This window comes from Sturnus vulgaris, chromosome 9, assembly GCF_052056855.1.
Source record: "Sturnus vulgaris isolate bStuVul1 chromosome 9, bStuVul1.hap1, whole genome shotgun sequence".
NCBI lineage: Eukaryota > Metazoa > Chordata > Aves > Passeriformes > Sturnidae > Sturnus > Sturnus vulgaris.
The window spans coordinates 30,854,579-30,877,526 of NC_142251.1; the positions used below are offsets into that span (position 1 = coordinate 30,854,579).

General features: G+C 48.0%; 2 protein-coding genes across 9 annotated transcripts in view; one reads left to right on the forward strand and one right to left on the reverse strand.

The window, feature by feature from the left end:
- The window catches only part of TNR (tenascin R), a 78,055-nt gene that overhangs the window by 47,100 nt on the left and 8,007 nt on the right, over positions 1-22,948 (forward strand). For 4 of the 5 annotated variants that reach the window (XM_088170354.1, XM_088170356.1, XM_014874692.2 and 1 more), the window contains 16 exons: positions 1,789-2,265; positions 2,693-2,956; positions 3,758-3,873; positions 6,298-6,448; positions 9,110-9,379; positions 11,090-11,275; positions 13,690-13,779; positions 13,894-14,157; positions 14,800-15,066; positions 15,177-15,296; positions 15,802-15,945; positions 16,570-16,689; positions 16,988-17,131; positions 17,734-17,864; positions 18,844-18,976; positions 21,937-22,088. In XM_088170354.1, coding sequence (XP_088026480.1) covers positions 1,789-2,265; positions 2,693-2,956; positions 3,758-3,873; positions 6,298-6,448; positions 9,110-9,379; positions 11,090-11,275; positions 13,690-13,779; positions 13,894-14,157; positions 14,800-15,066; positions 15,177-15,296; positions 15,802-15,945; positions 16,570-16,689; positions 16,988-17,131; positions 17,734-17,864; positions 18,844-18,976; positions 21,937-22,088 — 3,029 coding nt within the window. The remainder of the gene's footprint in view (positions 1-1,788; positions 2,266-2,692; positions 2,957-3,757; positions 3,874-6,297; positions 6,449-9,109; positions 9,380-11,089; positions 11,276-13,689; positions 13,780-13,893; positions 14,158-14,799; positions 15,067-15,176; positions 15,297-15,801; positions 15,946-16,569; positions 16,690-16,987; positions 17,132-17,733; positions 17,865-18,843; positions 18,977-21,936; positions 22,089-22,948) is intronic. The other variant, XM_088170357.1, reaches the window with a different exon arrangement.
- LOC106852196 (tenascin-N-like) overlaps positions 1-22,948 on the reverse strand; it is a 98,766-nt gene that overhangs the window by 19,913 nt on the left and 55,905 nt on the right. The window contains exons 7-8 of one of the 4 annotated variants that reach the window (XM_088170363.1): positions 18,094-18,200; positions 17,442-17,805 (exon numbers count right to left, since the gene is read on the reverse strand). The exons of 1 other annotated variant lie outside the window; for it this stretch is intronic. The gene's annotated coding sequence lies outside the window, so the exon portion shown is untranslated. Of the gene's footprint in view, positions 1-17,441; positions 17,806-18,093; positions 22,713-22,948 lie in introns of those variants that run through there. 2 more of the 4 variants (XM_088170362.1, XM_088170360.1) reach the window with 2 other exon arrangements.

The following is a 22,948-nucleotide window of genomic DNA, read 5'->3' on the forward strand; positions in this document are numbered from 1 at the left end:
AGAACAGCAACAGACAGGAAGAGAAATTAAAAGCAACCCTTTTACCCCCAATAGTCACTGCATTTTTTTTAAGTTTTTCAGCTTTTAGAGTGATTTTTCCAGTGGTATCCCAACACCTCTATGTGTAGGACACATTAAAATGAAATGGGTGCAACCAATGCTCAGGTCAAGAATTCCACCAAAGGTGTGTTAGTCAGGGAGAAACAAGGATGGACACGCAGCAGGGTGGCTTGGGCTGGCATCTATCATGTGGCCAGTGGAAGTCAATGCATTCCCAGCCACAGCTTCAGCCCACATCCCTCCCAATGCCACATTCATCAGCTGCATTAATAACTAAGACAAAACAGGAAACACCAGTCTGTGCAAAGTGAGGGTTAAACTCATGAAGGAAATGCTATGGGAAAAACCTGTTTTCAAGGAATTAATTTGAAACTCTGATGGGCCTATTTGGGTTACTTGCAACATACGCAGACAGTCCTATTAAACATTCATTGCTTGGTGGAGTCCCCATTCCCATCACAAATGTGCCAAGCTAAAACTGGAGTAATTTCATTTATTTTTACCAGAATTAATTTCAATTCAATGCACTGCAAAGGAGATCAGAATCCCTACCCCACCACACAAGGCATTTCCCTGAGGAAAGCCTCTTTCCTCCAGCACACTTACAAGCATCCTCTCTCATCTTTTGATAACTTAACTAGAGGCTGAGATCGGAAGAGATCCTGTCTGACATTCCCAGTATTTGTAGTTTGGATGGGAACTGTCTTGCAAAGTAACCCAAATGGGTGTGTCTGGCACAGCATGTAACTGAGCTGCTTTTACCTGTGCATCTGCTACATCCCCCATTGGAAGATCTGCTTGGAAAGGTCAGCTAGGATGAAGAATATAGCTGTGGACAGAGTCCTGGGACCTGGGGGTCTTTGGGCTGCAAAGGTCTCCCACAGATGGGAGGAAGCACAGAAAGGGTTTCTGTACATCCTTAGTTCACATGAGGAAAAGCAGTAAAAATCAGCAAGGAAAAGTTAGCCTGCCTCGATAAACCCCTAGCTGGAGCAATGGCTCTGTTTCAGGGCAAAGCAGGGAGCATTAGCAGTGTCAGTGACTGGTGCCTTCATCCCCATGCATCCCTCCTCACCCCAGAGCATCTTGTGCAAGGCTGCCAGGTAAAGAGGGGGCATTAGAAGTGCTGGCCACAGAGACCATGTGCTGTCCCTACTTTTCCACAACCTCAGTGTGCCCAAAGCCAACAGTTCTGTCTTAATCAGGTTCACTAGGATAGGGATGAAGATTACATCTTTGGGTATATATCTGCTTTGTATAAGAGAGATAGAACGCAGATGGGGATCCCTCATCTATAAAAAGGAAAAGTGGGTAAACATGAGACCAGAGGAGTCATAGTTGGTGCAGAGGGTTTGGCCAGGGAAGGGGGTTTCTTCCAGTAAGAGGTCTAGGCAAGTTCCTATGAACTGAGTGCTGAGCTGGAGAGAAACCAAAGGGAGCACCTGAACCATCAGAAAGCTGGTGGCATCCATAGTTACGGAGGCCACTGCTCCCTAGGGAAAGATCCACCCAAACCCCACCACGACCCCGTAGCACCAATTCTTCCCCTTTCAGCCCTAAAGCCATCAGTTCTACAGAGCTGGGCATGCTCAGAGGGAGGACTATCCCCCCGCTTGCCCCACACCTGCCTTACTTCTCCAGCCCTTTAGAGGATGACCTAAGACCAAAACTGACCTTTTTCCACCTCCCACCCGGTGGGTTCTGACCCTCGGTCCTGCATCCTTGCAGGGCAGCTGGATTACATCCCGCAGTGCAGCGGTCACGGGAATTTCAGCCTGGAGTCGTGCAGCTGCGTGTGCATGGAGGGCTGGGCAGGTAGCAACTGCTCCGAGCCCCGCTGCCCCCGAGGCTGCTCCAGCCGCGGAGTGTGCCTGGAGGGCCAATGCATCTGCGACAACGACTACGGGGGCGAGGACTGCTCCCAGCTCCGCTGCCCCGCCGGCTGCGGCTCCCGCGGGCTCTGCGTGGACGGCGAGTGCGTGTGCGAAGAGGGTTTCACCGGAGAGGATTGCTCCCAGCTGCGCTGCCCCCGCGACTGCTCGGGCCGGGGCCACTGCGTGAACGGCACCTGCGTGTGCCAGGAGGGCTTCGCCGGCGAGGACTGCGCCAGGCTGCACTGCCCCAGCGCCTGCAGCGGCCGCGGGCTCTGCCGGGACGGGCTCTGCGTCTGCGAGGAAGGCTATGACGGGCAGGACTGCTCAGCAGGTAGAGGGGGGGATGCGTGAGGAGAGCCAGACTTGAGTGTATAAACAAGGGTTTCAAGGTGCCCAGAGTCCCCCATAGGAGCACCGCGAAGCCTAGGAGAAATCCATACCCAGAAGAGTGCATCACTTAGGACACACTGAGGCCCCACAGTGTGGCTACCTCCCTGTTATCCCTGCCCCCAAAGACACCACGGACAAAAGTTTGGGAGGTGAGAAAAAAGCTAGTGAGGTTCATCCCGAGGGAGCTAAACCCTTAGCACAACGGGGTCTCCTGAGCCTTTACCTAGCTGTTCAGACAACCATAGACAGTACATAACCCCCAGCCCGTGCCAATGTCCCACAAGTAGAACCTACACACCCTCCCACAGGAGTGGAAGAATAAGCCACTCACACCCTCACACTCTCCGTACCTCTGCCCTTCCCACCAGTGTCTCCTCCTGAAAACCTGCGGGTGACAGGGATCAGCGACAGCTCCATCGAGCTGGCTTGGGACAGCCCCGGGGCAGCCACCGAGTACGTTGTCTCGTACCAGCCAGCAGTGCCAGGGGGCATCCAGCTGCAGCAGAGGGTGCCTGGGGACTGGAGCAGTATCACCATCACGGATCTGGAGCCAGGTGTTGCCTACAATGTCAGCATCTATGCAGTCATCAGTGACGTCTTCAGCATCCCCATTACCTCCAAGGTGATGACTAGTAAGTATCCTACTGCATTTGTCATATATTTGCAATATATCCTGAGGGGATGCTCAAGCTGGCTCACTTTTTCCATAAAAACCTTCTAGCAGCAGAAACTTGAGCTTTCAAAAGGAAAAAAAATTAAAAATCAGATCTGCATAGGGATATAGGAAAGGAGGAAATGTGTCGACCCTCTTCAGAAAGACTCAGTTTGGGAAAACCTGGATGTCTAAAAAGAAGAAAAAGCTTCCAGAGTTTGAGTGAAGCTCCCAATATGTGGCCCAAAACATTACATTTTTTTCCTCTGAGAAAATACTGCAATATAACACAGAAGTCTCAGGTTCTCGTCCCACTCCTGAACGGGATTCTCCGTGATGACTCCCCAGGATATGGGCGATAGTGCAGCAAGAGGGGATGCTGCTGTGCATCAGGAGAAACATAGTCCTGATCAGGACCGTGATGCACAGAGGAAAGCAGGAGTATCTAGCTGTAATGTCAGCTTCCAAAAGGGTTTCTTGGAGACAAAGGATACAGAGGACAGGGGGAAAACAGAAACTATCCACACACCCTTTTGCAACTCCATCATTCACTCTGTTCACACGATAGTGCAGTAGGATGGTTCAGTGTCTATATGTCCAGGCATTTCCCTCTTTTCCCTCCAATCCACGTGGAGCGGGGGATGAAAATGAATTTTAACAGTTACCAAAAGTTTCCCTGTTTTTATTGCCCAGAAAACAAAGTACCCACAGGGAGCAGGGGGGGTACAACAGCATGTGCACACCCACCCCGCTCTGCTCACCACCCCCTACTCCTTTCCAGACCTCGCCACACCGCAGGGGCTGAAGTTCAAGACCATCACAGAAACAACGGCAGAGGTGCAGTGGGAGCCCTTCTCCTTCCCCTTTGACGGCTGGGAGATCAGCTTCATTCCCAAGGTACTGCTGCCACACTCATGGCATTGCAGGTATACCCTGTCAGCCTGAAAGCACCCAGTGAGTGGATCCTAAATCAGTTTCCAATTACCCACTTCCCGAAATACCCAGCCTGTGTTTGCCATTGGTGTGCTGCACATCAGACTCCCCAGACACTGCCAGCCTCCATTTCCCCATTAGTTTTTGTGTCAAGACATACATGTCCTCAAAGAAATGTCCTCCAAAAAAATCCAATGATGGGGAAAAAACCTTCCAGCCTTGCTGCCTCTTGTTGTTGCACTGTCTTTTTCCTTTCCATCTCTTTTGTAATGACTCTTTCACGTCTTGCTCTCCCTTGCCCTGCTTTCTACATTAAGGTCCCCAAGGCAGTCTGGATCAAGGCAAGCAGCTGCTGGCTCTCAGACAACAACCTTCAACATCCCCAAGTCACACGCACAGTTAATTCCTGCCACGGAATTTTAATCACTGTGACGAGCAGGTAGAAATCGTGCCAGAAAAGATGAAAGGATAAAAGCGTTGCCCTAAATACCCCATATTTTCTGTGTGCAGCAACAAAAATTGTACATAAAGTATTTAATCTACATTCATAATTTCTACACCATTTAGCCATAAGTATAGCTTCAATTGTATATGGAGCCTCTTTACAAGAGTATTCAAGCCCCAGCAGTAAAAGAAATGCTGATTAAGGGCTCAATCATATGTTTTCACTTGTACAAAACCTTCACTGGAATCAAAGGCAGCTCTGGGCAGTGGAGAACTGCAGAATTTGGCCCCAAAGTTTTAAATACTCTTAACTATAAAGTTAAGAGCACTGCACAGCACAAAGCAAGGACCCAATTGCCTTAAATAACTCAATTCTCTCATTTCCTAAGAGTAGCTGGAAGATTCTTGATGCAGCGTCGGCTACATCCACATACAAATTGTGTCAGAAATTGAAGCTCAGGTAATGCAGGTATAGACCCTGGGATAATTTTCAGTCACCATCAGGTGATCATTCAGTATTAAAGCTGAAAATATAGCAATATCAGAGAAAAGCTTTTGGTAGGAAAAAGTAGGTCTTCCAGACATTTCAGTATTACTCAGGAATTAAGCTGAACAGCATCCCCCTGAAGCAAATAAATGCAAACCATTGGTTCTCTTTTCTGTTTTTAAGCTTAAACTTAAAAATACATGGAAACGTTTTGGGATTTAAAGGCAGATAAGATGCAAAAGGATGACTGTTCCTGGATGCAGGGTCTTGGGTAGGGAAGGGATGTAGCTCACTGGGCTTTGAAGTTCTAAGATCCATGAGTCAAGACATAAAGTAACAGTCATGGTCCTGCCCATCAGCTGCCAAAATTGGCTTCTCTTGAGTCTCCATCATTGACTTTTCCCCTAAAATTAGGCAGAGGGTGCTGTGTCCTTTACTACCCTGCAAGTAACTCTTGCTTGTGTACGTGCCAAAACATTGCCACACCCCAAACAAACCCAAATCCCGCTCCCAAAGGATAAATGCAACAGTTATAGCTGCAGCATCACAACCTCTGCGCGAAAAATTGACCTCCCTGTCTTCCCAAAAACGGAGTGAGAAAATGCTAATTTGGTCCTCAGCAGCCCAACGAGGATGCTTGCAGCTTCCTGCAGAGCTCTTTCCACTCTCCCTCCATGGTCTCCATGATGCTCTCACCCCCACAAAACTGGGTCATGCAGGATTGCCCATCTGCTGCCTGCACTGGGGATGGGGTGGGAAAAAGACAAAGAGAAGACAGATTTAGCAAAGAATATTACGAAAGGTAAAATGGCAATTGATGGCTAAAATGGAAGATTTCCTGTTTAATGAGAAGAGAGATTAATATGAATTGAGAATTATGTGCAAAGATTTGTTTAGCATATTATTAGTCGAGACAGCAGCAAGAAAAGATCCTTTGTCCAAACACTGGCAGGAAGGTGACATGTGCAGTTGTTTAAAGCCTTACAGTTTTTCAGGGCAAAACCGCAAGGCATAAATGAGTGTACTAAAGATGGTTAAAAACCAGGGTACGGCAAAATAAAGACCTCACAGCTTCATACCTATACATCAACATCAAAAGGTTCCTGACACCTGAAGAGCAGGGAAAACAAGTCTAGCCAAGGCTTTGGTTTAATCATCTTTCCTCTTCTGGAGAACACCAGAGGCACAAATGGCAAAATACAGAAGCTGGGGAGGTAGAAGGGATGGGGAGGATTTTCCAGCGCAGAACGAATTCATGAGTACTCCACGCTTGGTCGGTGACTTCATCCCACGCTTCTCCCTCCATGGTGGGGTGTACCAAGGTGATAACGTGATTTGGGGATGCAGAGTGGGCTGTGGAAGGATGCAACATGGGAAGCACCTCGTCTCCGTGCATCAGCCCCGCCCAAAACACCAGTTGGTGAAGGAGGGTTAATGCTTATTTCATTTCCTGACAGAATAATGAGGGTGGTGTGATCGCCCAGCTCCCCAGCACCGTCACCACCTTTAACCAGACGGGGCTGAAGCCAGGGGAAGAGTACACCGTCACCGTCGTAGCCCTGAAGGAACAAACCAGAAGCCCTCCCACCTCCAACAGCGTCTCAACCCGTGAGTGAGCCTGACCTGGGGGCAGCACAACATTTGGTCCCAAAAATAAAGTCCCATCAGCAGGAGCAGCTGGCACTGCATGGGCAGGGATGAAACTGGAAGCACCCAGGTGCCCAAACATTGCAGCAACAGCTTCTTCATGTAGTATTTTGTCCCTCTCTCTCTTAAATTGCCACAAGTGCAGAAACCGTGATAAGGTTAATGGGGTTGGGAGTGAAGACTCAGTTCTGCTTTTATTGTATATCTGGATAAATTATTCTTCTCTGCTAATCTCACATTTTGAGGCTGGATGCCCTCAAGAAATATATCTACAAAAGTATTATTTACTCATATATAACAGATTAAAACTCCCACCTGCTTTTGTGCCACTAAATACCCTCAACTCCCATTCAGGCAAATCCAGCAGCAGGGCAGGGAGCCAGGAGAAACAGCATGTCCCTTCCTAACCAATTTGTTTGCCCACTCACTGGTCAATCCTGTAGACCAGAGAAAATTCAGCTGGGTCTTCTTGCTGAAGGAGATGCAGTGATGGGCAGAGCTCACGGAGGAGAAGAGGCTCTTCACACCAGATCTGTTGCAGTTTGCCTTGAAAGCCAGGGAGACGTCTACGACTTCCATCTGAGCTGTTCCAAGACGAAAAAGTGCTTAAATAGCTGTCGGAGGGTTGTAATAAGATGCTGCTAATTGAGACAGCGGTGAGACTGAAGGGAGGGTCCCTCCACCGCAGCAGTTTGTTGTAGGTCTGAGCTTCCCAGCACAGTCATCTCCTCCTGCTTTGCCACTGCTTTCAACTCGGCGTGGCTTAATAGAGACATCTCCTGGTCAAGCCCGAAACTTCCTTTCACTGGGAAGTCATCAAAAATAGGAGCTGGTACTTCAAACTCAAGGGTTGACTTTCGCAGGGAGTGCAGGTGAAGCAGTGGGCTCCTGGATCTGTGCTCTGTGAAGGCATCCCTGTGCTGGCATGTCTGCTTTCCTCTGCAGAACCCTCAGAGCTTTATCCCGATCACCCTTGTTCTTCCTCAACACTTTGTGCCAGGATCCAACAGCAAAGGCATGGTTTTATGCCACACAGCTAAGTAGATGTGGACCACCTATATGACTGGACAACATTAAGTAGTTGGAGATTGAGGATATGTTTGACCTGGTCCTGGCCAAGCTGGACAGCCAGTTACTACCTGAACACTGGGCTTCCTAGCTGTGCTCCCTCCTCTGCTGTTTCACCCCTAGACCTCACCTCACAACTCCAAATTCCTCCGTGTATTTTTCTAACCCTCCCTGGTCCTTCCACCCCTGCCCATATGCTTGGGGCAGGGAACTGCCATCCCCTAGAACTTCCAATCCTGAGGTGCAGCATTCAGCAGACCCTTATTATATACCGTCATTTTCTAAGAGATGTATTATATTATGTATATGTGGTATAGTCTAAATTACAGAACCAAAGTGGGCTTTTTCACCCATCTTGTGATCATCTAAGTGATAAAACAGGCTGCCCAGCAGGCTTCATGCATGAGCACTGCCACAGCACAGAAGCAATGGCAAGGCTTAGCTCCATGCATCCATCCATCCATGCATCTATCCATCCATCCATGTAGTGGTTAAGTCCTGCTGGACTCAAAGCATCCATCAGCCAGGCTTGAGCCCAGGATGTCCAAAGGTTGAGTACTGGGGGATGTGGAGGAAGGAAGGGCCCGAAACCAACCAACCAATCAACCAACCAACCAACCAAAAAAAAAAAAAAAAAAAAGAAATGTCTAAAAAGGTCACCTAGTAGATCCCTGGTATGAATTAAGCCAAAAACCTTTTATCTGAGAGGTTTTTTTGGACACCCACCATAGCCCCACACCCAGCTAGTTATGAAGATTCACCAGAGCAGTTGCATTTTCTCCTCTCTTCCCAAGTGCCAAGACACTAACAGCTTTATGAGCTGATCTTTCAGTTTAAAGACAAACCAGCAGCTAGCACCAAAGCAGGAACATTTCTAGAGACATTCCTCAGCTCTCAAGGCTTGGATCTTGTCCTTGGCCCCACGTTATTTAACACATTGTCAACACCTTTCAAAAGACATAATACTGTTGCTGATAAATTTTTCCAGTGATGAAAGGCTCAGAAAAGAGTAAATTGAGTAGAACATCAATAAAAGTTGTTTGGATAGTTTGAAAACTTGGACACAAAGGAAAATTATATGTTTTCCAATGTAAAAGTACAAGCAGCTATCTAAGAGCAAAGAAAGTATGTTGCAGTTAGATATAGTAGTTTTATATCCTGAGAAATACCACTTTAAAAAGCCAATGAGGAATTATTACCAACAACCAGCTCAAGAGAAAGGCAGGAGTTGCATTATAGCTGTAATGAGTAACGATGAGAGAGCTGCTAGGTCCTGCTCAGGTGTTCACAGAAAGTGGAGAGGTTTCAGGAAATAGCCAGGAGATTGGGACAAGGGACTGGGAACCCATGAGGACCAAACCCCTCAGTACCTTGGGGTCAGGGTCATGTCTCTTGCCCATTCCACCTCTCTCCGTTGTCCCCAAATACTTATTCCAGCCACTCTGAAGGTCAGGTTGAAGCATCCCTGAAGCTTGGTGTCCCCAAAGCTTCCATCTTTCCCCATCCAAGTCTCCCAAAAATAACAGGTGCCCATTTCACCCCCCTCCTCCGCAGTCATTGATGGCCCGACGCAGATCCTAGTGCGGGATGTCTCCGACACCGTGGCCTTCGTGGAGTGGACGCCACCGCGTGCCAAGGTGGACGCCATCCTGCTGAAGTACGGGCTGGCAGACGGGGAGGGCGGGAGGACCACCTTCCGCCTGCAGCCCCCCCTCAGCCAGTACTCCCTGCAGGCCCTGCGCCCCGGCGCCCGCTACCACCTCACCGTCAGCGCCCTCCGGGGTGCCAATGAGAGCCGGCCAGCCTTTGCCCAGTTCACCACAGGTACCTTGCTGGGAGAACTGGTGAATTTTTGAGCCTCTGGCAAGCATGGGTGGATGGCTTGCTGCCATCTGCAGATGGGCTGTCCTGCAACAAGGATGTATCCAGAGAAAAACTGAGGGGTTTTTTGCTTCTGGGGTTTAACGTTACCTGTTTTTCCCCTGGCAGAAGTGAGCTGGGGTTTAATGTGGTGTGCTAGGAGGAAGAAGTGGAATGAAAATACAATGGTTAAGATGCAGTTGTGAATGGAGACACTTAAATGCAGGTGGCTTGCATCCCATCACAGAGCAAGGCAGAGCAAATGATGCAGCTCACCCTAAAATGCACATGCTAAAACTGACCTCTGCCCACTTCCCACCCCCTCCCCGCTGCTTGTGGCTGTTTAGCCACTAAACCTCCAGTGCAAAAGGCCCTTTTTATGCCCTGCGCCCCACAGGGATGGTCATATGGTCCCCAGGGCAGTCCAGGTGATTCCAGATGCCAGTGACAAGGCATGGACTCAACCCCCCATATTTAGATGATAAATCCCAAGCCAACCCCATCTTGGCCATGTCTTGCTGTAGCATCAAGACTGAACCTGCCTGGGACACACATCCCCACCAGCTCCAGTGCCCATTCAGACTCACAGCTTAGAACTCTAGAACTCAGTAGTTTACATCCTTAAGAGCACCCACAGCTCAATGCACAATTCTCGAAAGCACCAACATGCTCAGCACAGGTCTGAATTCAAGGCAACACTTGCTCCCACTCAGCATCAAGAGCCAAGGCAGGTGCCTTGACCAAGGAATCAGCAGTCAAGCAGCTGAAACCAGCACAGCCAGAAACATGGTTATCTTATATCTTCTCTGAACACCCTAACTGGTCAGTAAAACTTTAATGAATGTTAAACCTGCAGATAGCTAAGGGATTTAATTTACTGTGCCATAAAGGAAGAGTGTGTTTCTCTGTGCTGGTTTATGGTATATAAATTATTTGTCATGTACATAACTGCAGGATATGAGGCTCCTACTCTAATAACTGTGGTATGTGAATTGTGTGTGTACATATCTCTGTAGATATATATTTTGGACTAGATGCTTGCCCCAACTGATTTGCTGTGTTGGCCTTCCTCACTTCATTTTTAAAAGGCAACATAAAAATACACCCCCAAACTCAGATCCATCACCAATACCTGTCTGCTGGTGCCCAGCCCCAAGCTGTTGCTCATTGGAGGGGTTTATTGTAAAACCAGAGCAGATTCAGTACACAGCATAAGCAGCACCAATAAACAAACCCTTTGGGCAATGTCTGAGTGTGAATGAGCCTGTAAAGATGCTCAAGGTTTTCTTCTAATAGCAGTTCAGGCCAATGCATGGCTACCGCAGAGCCCTTTTTCTCACAGTGCCTCAGTTTCTTTTATCCTAATACGGGGGGAAAGAGTTTTCTTTTTGAAATAACATGGAGTTATCTGCCAAACCAACTTACTGAGGATGCTGCAAGTGCCCCAGCATTTGCATCACTCTCCTGGGTGGCATCTCACAGCCAGCGCTGAGCAGTAAGTGAGAACAAATGTTCCAGCCCTTCCTGCCAGGACATGCCCTGGGGAGGGGGGGACTGTATGTGGGATCTCCTGGATGTCACACCCAGGTACTCCTCCACCGCTGGCTGGTGGTGGCAAGGCTATGGGGCGTGTTCCCAGTGGTGAGACGTGCCTCTCTCCCTTGTGTTGCACAGAGATCGATGCCCCCAAGAATCTGCGGGTGGGCTTGCGGACCCCCGCCAGCCTCGAGCTCGCTTGGGACAACAGTGAGGCTGAGGCACATAGCTACAGGGTGGTCTACAGCACCCTGGCTGGGGAACACTACCACGAGGTCCTGGTGCCACGCCACACCGGTCCCACCACCCGGGCCACCCTCGCAGGTATGCATACACCCACGCGCCCTTCCTCCCCCTTCATCCTCCTCCTCTCAAGCAGGTAGGGCAATGGAGAACCCAAATCAGCACTGATACTCAGTTGCCCTTGTGCTGGCACATGTTTGAGGTTGTTTTGGAGTTTACTATTTACTGGAGAGAAGGTTTTCCTTGGGATAGAGCTCCTTTTCCCCTGTTTGGGTCTGGGTACACCTCCAAGTAATTCACCTCCAGCAAGGATCTGTCCAGGTGGCAAATAGAGCTGGCAAGGAGCGAAGTGAGAAATGGGAAGTCTGTTTAGGCTGATCTACAGGAAAATGTTATTTCACCCTTTTTTGCCTGTTTGGAAAGAGCCATGGATGATGATGCCCTGTGGGCAGTGAGGGGGGAGCCAGGCTGCCCAAGTTTTTTGCCTTTTTCCAAATTGAGCTCAAAGCAGACACAAATCTAGAGAAGCTGGTTTTGAGCAAGTCCTTTAAGCAGTACATTATTCAGGCCAGCATAAGAGCTGCAAACACCACTCACCTCCCACTGCCAGGAAAGCCCCAAACACCTTATGCAGCAACACAGCAAAGTACCATGTGAGATGTGATTTCCTTGTTTTTTGACTAGAACTGCTTGCCTTGTGGATTTGCTGCTCCGGTGGCATATTTTGAGCGAAGAAAATAATTATATGCAAAAATGTTCTCTTGAACATTTTGAAGTTCTTCAGTATGGCAGGACACCAGGTTCTTCCATGTTGACTCTGCCTTCCCAGGGAGGAAGGGAAGCCCTTCCCTTCAAGGGCTCAGGAATCTGCCATATGGAGTTACAGGAGAGAGTTCAGTGGGAAAGTAACTAGTTAAGTTACAGGCACAGCAGCAGAGTCACAAGAAAGGCTGGAAGACAGCATGGCAATTAGAGCAGCTATCTTGAAAAATGTGGAATGCAGAAGTTAAGGCTGGTTTCTTCTGTGTTTGTGATGAGAATGTGTGGGGAGAAGTAGGATGAGATTAGAGACTCAGTGCTGGACTCCTGCTAGCTTTCCTTTAGACTTTTATTGGCTTTCTAGGTGAAAGAAGCATTAAAAATGGACCAAACCCCCCTCCCTGGGCAGAGGCACAACAGTGGCACACACTACGATGATATCCATGGCTTGACTTGAGCTTCCCTTGGAGTATTTGGCAGCTTGAAGTCTCTTGTTTTTCTCAATAAAACTAAAAAAGCTTACAAGGCTCTGCCAGACTCAGGCAAGGCTTCAAGAAACCCAACCAGAGCAAGCTGCAGAGATGAGGATTCTTAAGTCAGCAACCAGCAATTCTTTCAGCCAGTCTCATCTACCTGCAGGAAAAGCAGTGATGAATGGCATTGAGAAGAGTTTATTTAAGATTTGCACTTAAAAGTTCAGCAAGCCTGGCCCTGACCCAGAGTCTCTCTTAAAAATCAGCATTTGCCCAGAAATAACAGAAATAATTTTGCTCTTCTCAAAAGAGCTGGGAGAGAAAAAAGTTTATATCCTCCTGCTCATTTCTTCCTTCTCCTTCCTTTCTGCCAGGTTCTTCTTTCCAGAATACTTCTGACACTTATTGAGCAGGGCCAAGGGGTTCATCTTCTCCCCATCACCAAGACTGCACTGTAGTAAGATAAAAGCAAGGGAGGAGAGTGGTCCCTCTCTCTTGACCTCTTGGGAAAGGTTTTGGTGGCTCCAGGGGATGCTGCCCCTGGGCAAGGCATAGTGAAGTTAAGCTGGAGAGTTTATGGCTTTTCTAACTTTGTGGGAAAGACCATGAAGCACTGGGAAGAGGGGAAATACAGCCACCAGCAGCCAAGCAAAAGTAACAGACAGAGGCAAGAGATACCCTATGGAGATAAAACAGTGCAAGAGGAAAGGAGCTGGATGAGCTCAATCCCAAGTTCCTTGAGAGAGGCATCTCAGGATACGTCCACCCCAAGGAACAGGGCTTGAATCGGCTCCCAGAAAGACTGCACCTTTCCCGATTAATGTGCATTTCATTTACTCTGCATAATTTATTTCTCTCCAAGACACCAGCCCTGTGACAATATTTGATGTTACATCACTTTGGAAAAAAATATAGCTACTTTATTGTTCCCATCTCAGCTCGCACACACAAGAGCTTCTGTCTCACTGCCAGCAATTACAGCAGATCTCAGCAACAACTTTTAAAGATGGCTTGTTTCTGAGCTAAAATAATCAAAATTCCCTGTCCAAAGGCATCCACAGGGCTTTTTAAAAAGGCTCAGTTCTTTTGCAACTTGTAGAGGAATTGCTGACCTGTGGGAGAGCTGCTAACCCCAGGGATGCTCTGGAGGGTCCTCCCCTGCCCCTACCTGTGGGAGGGGGAAAAAGGGGTCACACACACCCTGAGGTCACCCTGCCATGTGCTGCTCTCAAACCCCTTCATGTTCTTTGCACTCCCTGGCAGATCTCGTGCCAGGAACAGAGTATGGCATTGGAATTTCAGCCGTGATGGACAGCCAGCAGAGTGTGCCAGCGACCATGAATGCCAGGACTGGTGAGTTTGGCCCCTCCTTCCCTGCTCCAAGCACAGCTAGCTCCTATGGCTCAGATGCCCCCATAGGACAATCCATGCATGGGGACAAAACTCTGCACCAACCCTCTCCCACAGAGCTTGACAGCCCCCGGGACCTCCTGGTGACAGCTTCCACTGAGACGTCCATCTCACTGGCTTGGACCAAAGCCACAGGTCCCATCGACCACTACCGCATCACCTTCACCCCTGCCTCAGGAATGGCCTCTGAAGTGACAGTGTCTCAGGATGAGTCACAGCTCACCCTCTCGGAGCTGGAGCCTGGCACAGAGTACACCATCTCCATTGTCGCTGAGAGGGGACGGCAGCAGAGCCTGGAGGCCACTGTGGATGCCTTCACAGGTAGAGAAATGTAAGCTGGGACGGGGGCAAGGGCACAGACCTTGTTGGCACCTCTGCCAGCCCACTGTGTCCCTGGTACCAAAACCCTCGAGATGGTGATGGGGATGAGAGCTGGGGTCACTGTGTCCACACAGGAGCAGTTGACCTCAAAAGGAGGATGGCCCTACCAATGTGGTGACACAATCCCTTTGGCCAGCAGCACTGAACACACTTGCTTTGGTGGAGGGTCCCAAAAGGACAAGATAGAATTGGGAAAAACAGACAGCCCTCTGCTGTCCTCTGTGGTCAAGGTGGCCTGTTGTGTCCATATGAAGAAGGAATGAAGCCTTGGGGGACCTCATAAGGACCTCTGGCTGAAAAGTCTGCAGTCATGAAGTGCAGACAACACAAACCATCTGTAGTGGGACAGTTCCATCACTCTCTGCATAGGTCTGGGATGGAGGATGTTTGCTGGTGGAGCTGAGAAAAGCACCATTTTTCCCCTCTTGGTTCTGCCTCTTTATCCCAGCACAGTTTCAGATCAATGGAGAGCCCAGATCTTCAGCTTTGCCACCTCTTTTAAGTATTTCCCATAAAAGCACTGGGAAAAATGTGGAGGATCTGCAGACAGTTGGGGTTGCATCTCTCCTCTTCATATTCCAGGTGTTCGACCCATCTCACAGCTGCACTTCTCCCAGCTGACATCCTCCAGTGTGAATGTCACATGGAGTGACCCATCCCCACCAGCAGACCACCTCATCCTCACCTACAGCCCCAGGGATGAGGAGGAGGCACAGCAGGTCACACTCGATGGCACCTGCAGGCACACCAGCCTGACAGGCTTGCAGCCATCCACCGAGTACCTGGTGTCACTGGTGGCCATGCATGGCACCATCAGCTCTGAGCCTGTTGTGGGCTCCATCACAACAGGTACCAGGGGACAACCCCCACCAGGCACGGGACATCACCAGGGAGGGCAGGCAGGGGGATGGGGAGTGGACCTGCCTCCCACAGCTTTTCATTGTGCTCCATCTCACCAGGGATTGATGCACCAAAGGACCTCAGGGTGGGCAATGTCACCCAGGAGTCCATGATGGTCTACTGGAGTGCTCCCATCGCTGCCTTCGACCACTATAGGATATCCTACCGTGCCGCCGAAGGTAATAGGCAGACCACTCCTGTTCATGCCCTGAGCTCACAGCTGCCTCCATCTGCTGGCCCAAGCAAGCCACTAGGTCATTCTCACCCAGGCAGTATCTCAGTGCCTTAAGCAAAGCAACCAGTAACTGGGATTGGCTACAGGGCAGGGGATGGAGTGTCTGGGATGAGGATGGGAAGGGACCATGCAGCCAGCTTGGCACAGCAGGCCACATAGAATGGCCCCCAGAAGTATGCCCTCCCCAGAGATGGTTAAATTCGTGGCTCAATCTTAAACTCCCACCTCCCTCATCTGCTTCGACTACCTTATCTTCCTTGGCCCTAGCTCTGTCAATGACGCTGAAAAGGCCAGGCCAGCAGAGTGATGGGCACACAGGAGTGCACCTGCACGCATGAAACCCAGTTACCTCCAGTGTCCTGTGGAACTGCCCTTCCCTCCCAAGCCCCTCCTGAGCCCCAGGGATGGGGCCAGCCATGACATCAAAGCTCTTGGCTCCATATCTGCAGGGAGGACAGACAGCATGGCCATCCCCAGGGATGCCACCGAGTACACCCTCCAGGACCTGCAGCCTGCCACCAAGTATGAGATCGAGGTGAAGAGCGTGCGGGGCCGGGAGGAGAGTGAGCTGGTCTCCATCACTGCATACACAGGTGGGAAGGAACTCTTGGTGGGCAAGGAACAATCAAACAGTGTCAGGTCCAGCCCTGCCCAGGACTGGCAGTCCCTGCTTGCACTAATACTCAGGTGACTGAGAGGAAGCTGGAGATGATAAGCAGGGGTCACAAGGGCTCAGTGTGGGCTTTTGAAGTATGTCTCAGCAAAGTTTATCCCAAATATGCATAGGTAGTCATGGGTAAAAGTGATAAACCTGTGTACCACGCACAGGGAAGCCAGAAATATGATGCTGGGCAATCATGACAGCCTTTCCTACGCAGAGTATAGATTTCCAGAAATAATTCCTAGGGAAGCCCTGTCACAAACAGCATCTGCTGCAAGAATAAAAGCTTCTGCTTTCCCCAGACTCCTCAAAACCTAAAGAAAACCCCTAACATGCCTGACTGAGCATCAGGAAAAGAGTGGAAGAGCAGCCCAGGTAGCAGAGTAGCACAAGCTATGACACCCTTGCACTCCAGCTTGGGCAGCAGTAACTCCTGGGCATGCACATGTGTCTGGGCAGCAGGGCAGGACATAGAGTGGTATACCACAAGAAGCCCCTCCAATTCATAGTCCAGTCTTCTACTGCCTCTGACTCTCTGGATCTCTCCCCCATGCAGCCATGGATGTCCCCCTGGGGGTCACGGCCACCAACATCACTCCCACTGAGGTGCTGCTGCAGTGGAACCCGCCACTGATGGAGGTGGAAAGCTATGTCCTCATCCTTACGTGTCGTGGAGGTACACCAGGACTTTGTTTCAGCTCACCTTAACCTCTCTCCCATCCCAAAGCCCAGGGCTCAGTGGGTGCCCTTCACAGAGGGAACAGGGAAGGAGCCCTTGTCTTGGGTTTTATAGGGATTGTGGGAAAAAGTAGAGCACCCTTCAGATTGAATAGCACTACTACAGCTCAGCTGCTGCACAGTACCTTATAGCGTTTCAGCAATATAAATGCTTTTTTTCATAAGGTCATATCCAGAGACATATTTTGGAGAACCACCTTGAATATCTAGTCTAACTCATTCCTTTTTTCTTACAGTTGCAGGAGAAACCATTCTCGTGGATGGAGACAACCAGGAATACCAGCTGACCAACCTGCTGCCCAGTACCACCTACACAGTTTCTATGTATGCCACCAATGGGCCTCTCACCAGCCAGACCATCAGCACCAACTTCACTACTCGTATGTACAATCACTTCCCTCACTCCTCATCCCTAGCCATGCTCCCACCCCAGGAAAAGCTCTTGTTACATAGCATGGGCATAGAGGTAGCCACATGCCAAAAGGACACAAACACCTATCCCAAATACCAGTGTAGGGCAAAACACAAGAACAGAATTTCAATCAACAAGCATCAACCAGTATTTTCACTCTTTCAACATCCATCCATCCATCCCTTTCTTTCAGTGATTTCCCCTGGATGTGGTTTCCTGACCCCTGACCAGGTCTTTTTCTTGCCCAAGGCCATAGTCTAGAAGAACACAACAACCCATTTTGCTCACTGACAACTTGAAAGGTCCCATAGCACATGAATTGCAATGTGCAGTCACAGTTGTTACCCTTAAGATGGCATGCAGGTAAAAAGGAGGCCTTCTAGAGGGTTTGCAGAGCTCTGTTGAAGACTGGGGATCGGTGATGAGGTCTTGAAACTGAGGGTGAGGGTGGGCTTTGGGCTGTAGCTCAGTGTTGTAAGGTAGAATCCCAGTGAATTGAGTTGGGAAGAAGGGCTGAGGTGGTTGTGTGTGAGAAACTGCACTTCCTTGGGTCCCTGTCCACTCTTGCAGTTTTGGATCCTCCAACAAATCTGACAGCCAGTGAAGTCACACGACGGAGCGCCCTGCTCTCCTGGGTTCCTCCTATGGGAGAGATCGAGAATTATGTCATGACCTACAGATCCACCGATGGCAGCCGGAAGGTGAGTGAGTCCTCACACAAAAGAGGTTCATTAAGTCAGGAAATAATACAACCATGGTAAAACGAGTGGGGAAAGCCAAACAAAGTAAAAGAATGATGCTCACTGGCTCAGGGAGACCAGAAGGGCAGACACTACTTCCTGCTAAGAAGGATGATGGGAAAAAGCAAGAGGAAATTGCTTAAGGCAAAATGTTTATGCACACCTACTGGTCTGGGCATAAAGAGGTTACCTGGAAAGTTTGGAGGAACAGGAAAAATTCACAGCTTGTGAAACACAAGCAAGCTGAGGCAGGAGAATGTTATTCTGCAGAGGTGTTAAAAATGCCATTTTCCCTTCCTGCAAAAAGGAAGATAGACACAGACAGCTAATTAATCCTGCAATACAATGCATTTGATTATTTAATGAGTGTCCACATCTGCCTGTCTGGAGGATCTGCAACAAAAAACACTATCAGAAATATGTCATGGCAAATAGTCCAATTTTCTTTGCTGGTGTGATTGTCTTGTAGCAGCCAGAGGATAATATCTTTACAGAAGGGATTAAATAATGCTGTGTGGCACTGGCCAACAACCAGAAAAATTAACATGACAGGAATTGACGGAGTCAAAACTGTCTGATAACCAGCTTTGGCCAGCTTTATTCCTTGCACTGCTTGGGCAATCAGTCATGTCTTGTACTGAGGGCACAAAGGTCCCAACAGAGCCAGTACATGGGGGACACAGATTGCAAACATTTAAATCCGTCTCCAAACCAGGTTGCTTTCCCCCACCCCAAACCCTTCTGAAATGTTGGCTATATTCACTGATCTCACATTTACTCAGGCCAGGGGTCTAAGGAGTCATTCAATGCTCCTCAGTCAGGCTCCAGGGGCTACAGTAGTTTGTGGCTTCCTTTCCCTCCTCACTTGCTCTTTAGGCTCCACGTCACTTTTCTCATCTGTTGCTCTTGGTGTCTACCTCCTTCTGGGACCCATGTATAGGAGCTGATTGTGGATGCTGAGGACACATGGATCCGTCTAGAGGGGCTTTCTGAGACCACAGAGTACACAGTGCACCTGCAAGCTGCCCAAAATGCCATGCGGAGTGGCCTCATCTCAACCACCTTCACCACAGGTGAGGAAGCACACTGCATCTGTTCAGACAAGTGGAGGTTGGCCCATGTATATGCTGGTAGGAATGGACTGTGCTTAGGGACTTTCCCTCCTCAGGTAGCATTCCATCATGATCCATAGATGGGTACTTACAATGCCATGACCCACAGTGCTGCTTCACTACAAAAAGGTAATGGCTGAAGGACCTATGATTCAAACACAAGACCCAGCCCAGGGCAAGAGGATTTGAGCTTCAGTCCAGGAACCATCTACCAGGCCCTTTGCCTTGCTCATATCTGTCCTCAAGTGCATAAATAGAGGAAAAAATACCCACTAAAATCAACAACACATATTAACAGGTATGCTCCTGGGAGAGGACCCAGCCAGTGTCTCCATGCTGCAGACCTGATCTGATTGTTCACACATATCAAAGGATCATAGAACATTGGGTTGGAAAGAGTCTTTAAAGGTCATCTAGTTCAATCCCCCTGCAGCAAGCAGGGTCATCTTCAACTTGATCAGGTTGCTCGGAGCCCTATTGAATTTGTTCTTGAAAGGTTTCAGGGTTGGGGTATCCCTGGAAATATTAAGCAGGTGCATCTCCACCACCACCAGTGCAGTCAAAGACAGCAGAGCCAGCACTTAATCTAATTGCATTATTCCTCCCCATTCTCATTCTAGAGCATTCACAATGCATTAAGGCACTAAAGTAATGGGAATGGTTTCCTTTTGAAATCAAAAGGTGGGCATCCAGAGACACCACAGACAGAATACTTACTCTTCCAATAATGAAGTTTGTATGAGAATGTCACCATTGCTCTCAACCTCTGCAACCATTCATAATAGAAATTATGCAAAGCAAATTGTCCCTCATCTTCTTTGAAAAGCATGGCTAGTCAAGGCACTTACAGCCAGAATGCATCTTGTTCAGGGCTGAATCCAATCATGTTTTTCCTGGGCGTCAACAGCACTGAGAAACCTCAAGATGATGTCCACCAAAACTCCTCCCATCAACGCTGCCAGTTCAATTAGGAGAGTTTTCTTTGAACCTGCTGTGGATATACTTCCCCATCTCAGTTACATGCAAAAGTCCCTTCACATGCTTTTAAGAGATAACAGAAGCTATTTATGTCAAAAAAAGAAGAAAATCTCTAATGCATCTACAAAACAGGCTTTCCTGTTATTCTTGCCTCTTACACATGCACATAAAGCCAATACAATTCAGGGTGACAGAAAAATGCATATAATACATATGCAAATATAGAAAAAAACATATAATCTTTGAGGCTCCTTGGGAGTCAGGGACGAAGGTGGGATAAAACAGCAGAAATCCGTTTACATCAAGCAAGGAGAGCACCATTTCCATCAAACAGAAATGTCAGACCTCAGCAACGTTAGTCTCCCCATTGCCAGTTGATTCAGTATCGAACACGTTTAACTTGCTTTGAGGATGAAGATAGGCATTAGCAATAAGTCAGCTTCTCTTCACTTCCCCCAATATTGATGAGACAGAAGCAACCAGGAGCTATCATCAAGGCAATGCAATCTATGGACAGCATATCTCATCAAAGCATCCAGATCTGCATTTCAGTTTATTCTGGCAATGCATAAAGGCACTTTGCAGAGAACAAGGACAACAAAAGTCACCCAGGCTTAATTTAAATTGTTTTGCTTCCTTCTGCTTACAGTACACATCCCGAGGTTCTTCTATTCCCTCTGACATATTAATAGTTCAGCCTCTTTTGTTTCATGTTTGCATAAGGTTCTTGGGGAATTGTATGCAGATGAGACAAAAGGAAGAAACAGATACAGTATTTATAATTTATAGTGGTTTGAAATGTCTTCCAAGGTTTCCTCGGCTCCGAAACATATGAATATAAATTAAGAAACAAGCAATCTCCACAGAACTCAGGGAGCCCAATGTCCTTGTCATTGAAGAAGTTTTCATTGTTGGATACTGTAAAATACAAACAACGTCTCACCAGACTGTGCTACAGACCATGAAGATGGGGAGAAAAAAAGAGGGTATCTTCAACATTTGGACACAGCAATGACCTCTAAGTCTTCAGGTCACAAGGTGGGGGAAAATACCCCCAAGTGAAAAGCAACAGACAAGGGTTGTGCCTTGGTCCTATGAGGCACTACACAACTGTGATGGACACACACAGAATAGAAGATTTGAAGGTCCCTCACACCTTCTCTCTTTGTTACAGAGACATCCTTGAAAACCACATCCACATTGCCAGCTCTGCACTCATTTGTTCCATCATCCATATGTACCAACACCAAAGAAAACATCTCTTTAGTCTTAAATAAGAAAAAGTTGTTCCCAGAGTTGACATTGCAATACTGCCAGAATAATTGTCATAACTAAGACTCTCCTAAACTCTGACCACAAAATAAGATGTTTCCTCATTAGAGAACACCTGTAGCACAGCCACACAGCCCATGCTACCTGCCTCTAGCATCTCACACAGCCTCATTCCTGCTCAGCTTGCGAGAAACAATTAGCTCAGCATAAGTCCACCATTATTTCCAAGGGCATGGAGAATCAGGAGACTCCCCTTGGAATGAGTAAAGTTATAAAACTTGACTGAAGCTGGCAATCCTCAGAGGAGAACAGGTTTTGTTATTTTCACAGCTGTCTAAATACACTGGTGACAGCTTAAACCCCAGGGTTTCCAACACAGTGCAGAAAGATGGTCCAAGAAGTGATACCCCTCATCATTCATCGTGATGTTACCATGCACTTTTCCAATATAAGCACATGGAAGAATAATTAATTAATATATGCACACTTTTTTTTCCAGTAAGTCCTCTGAGGCTGATGGCAGATGTAAAGTCTCACTGCCTTGTGGAATTACTTGGAATGCAGAAGCCAAGACAGACTTCTCCTGCATTGTAACTAGTGGAGGCTGAGGCATGGGGAAAATTCTTTGTTTTAATTTTGCCTTTTTAAAAATGTATTTATTTACTTTGCAGGAGGACGTGTCTTTGCTAACCCTCAGGACTGCGCCCAGCACCTGATGAACGGAGACACGCTGAGCGGGGTCTACACAATCTCCATCAACGGGGAGCTCAGCCAGAGGGTGCCAGTGTACTGCGACATGACCACCGACGGAGGCGGCTGGATTGTGAGTATTCACGTGCTTGTCCTACATGCTGTCCCCTTCACAAAATAAATGAACCCCTACCAGCAAGGCATGGGAATGACAGCAGGCCCAGCATCACACACTTCATTTCCCACACCACAGGGAATGGCCCACGCTCTGGTAATAATAGTTACACTTGGAGAAATGCCCTTTGATTTATTTGACATGTTTCCAGTGCTTCTGGAAAGAAAAAGTCGTGAGTGAAGCTGATTTATTGTTCTAGAAATGAAATTAATGGCTGGTAGCTTTCATGAGGAATGATTCACAATGCCTGCAGAAGGAGGGTGTAAGGCATCACCCCAATTGAGTCTGCACAGGAGAACTTTAGAAACAAATGCCTGTTTGGCTTTTGAACTTCACAAACACTGCTTGTCTTGATGTAAATGGACTGACAGTGTAAGTAAATGATACCATGGTGCTTTGTTCTTATTCATGTCAAACTCTTACTTACACACATTACAAAAAACCTTGCTAGATGTATAGTCAAAACAAAAAAAATGGGCTTCCTCAAATGCTGATTTCTAGCCAGTAAATTTCCCTCTCGGTCTGCTTCAGAGCATCCCCTTGGATATCACAGGAACAGCCAGCTCAAAGCAGAACTACATGCTAAAAAAAACAGAGACACCATGTGTTGGTTAAAGCAGAAACCTCGAAGGCAAATTCCTTCCTATTCTACCATTAATTTGCTTTGGACATTATCTAATACCTCTGGTTTCTACACCCACACAAGAATTAATTGCATGGCTGCAATTAATGTCAACTGCATGGGTACTGCAATTTTCTCCCTGAAAGGCAGAATGGAAAGAAAAATTATTATCTTTGCCCTGTGTGTCCAAAGCCTG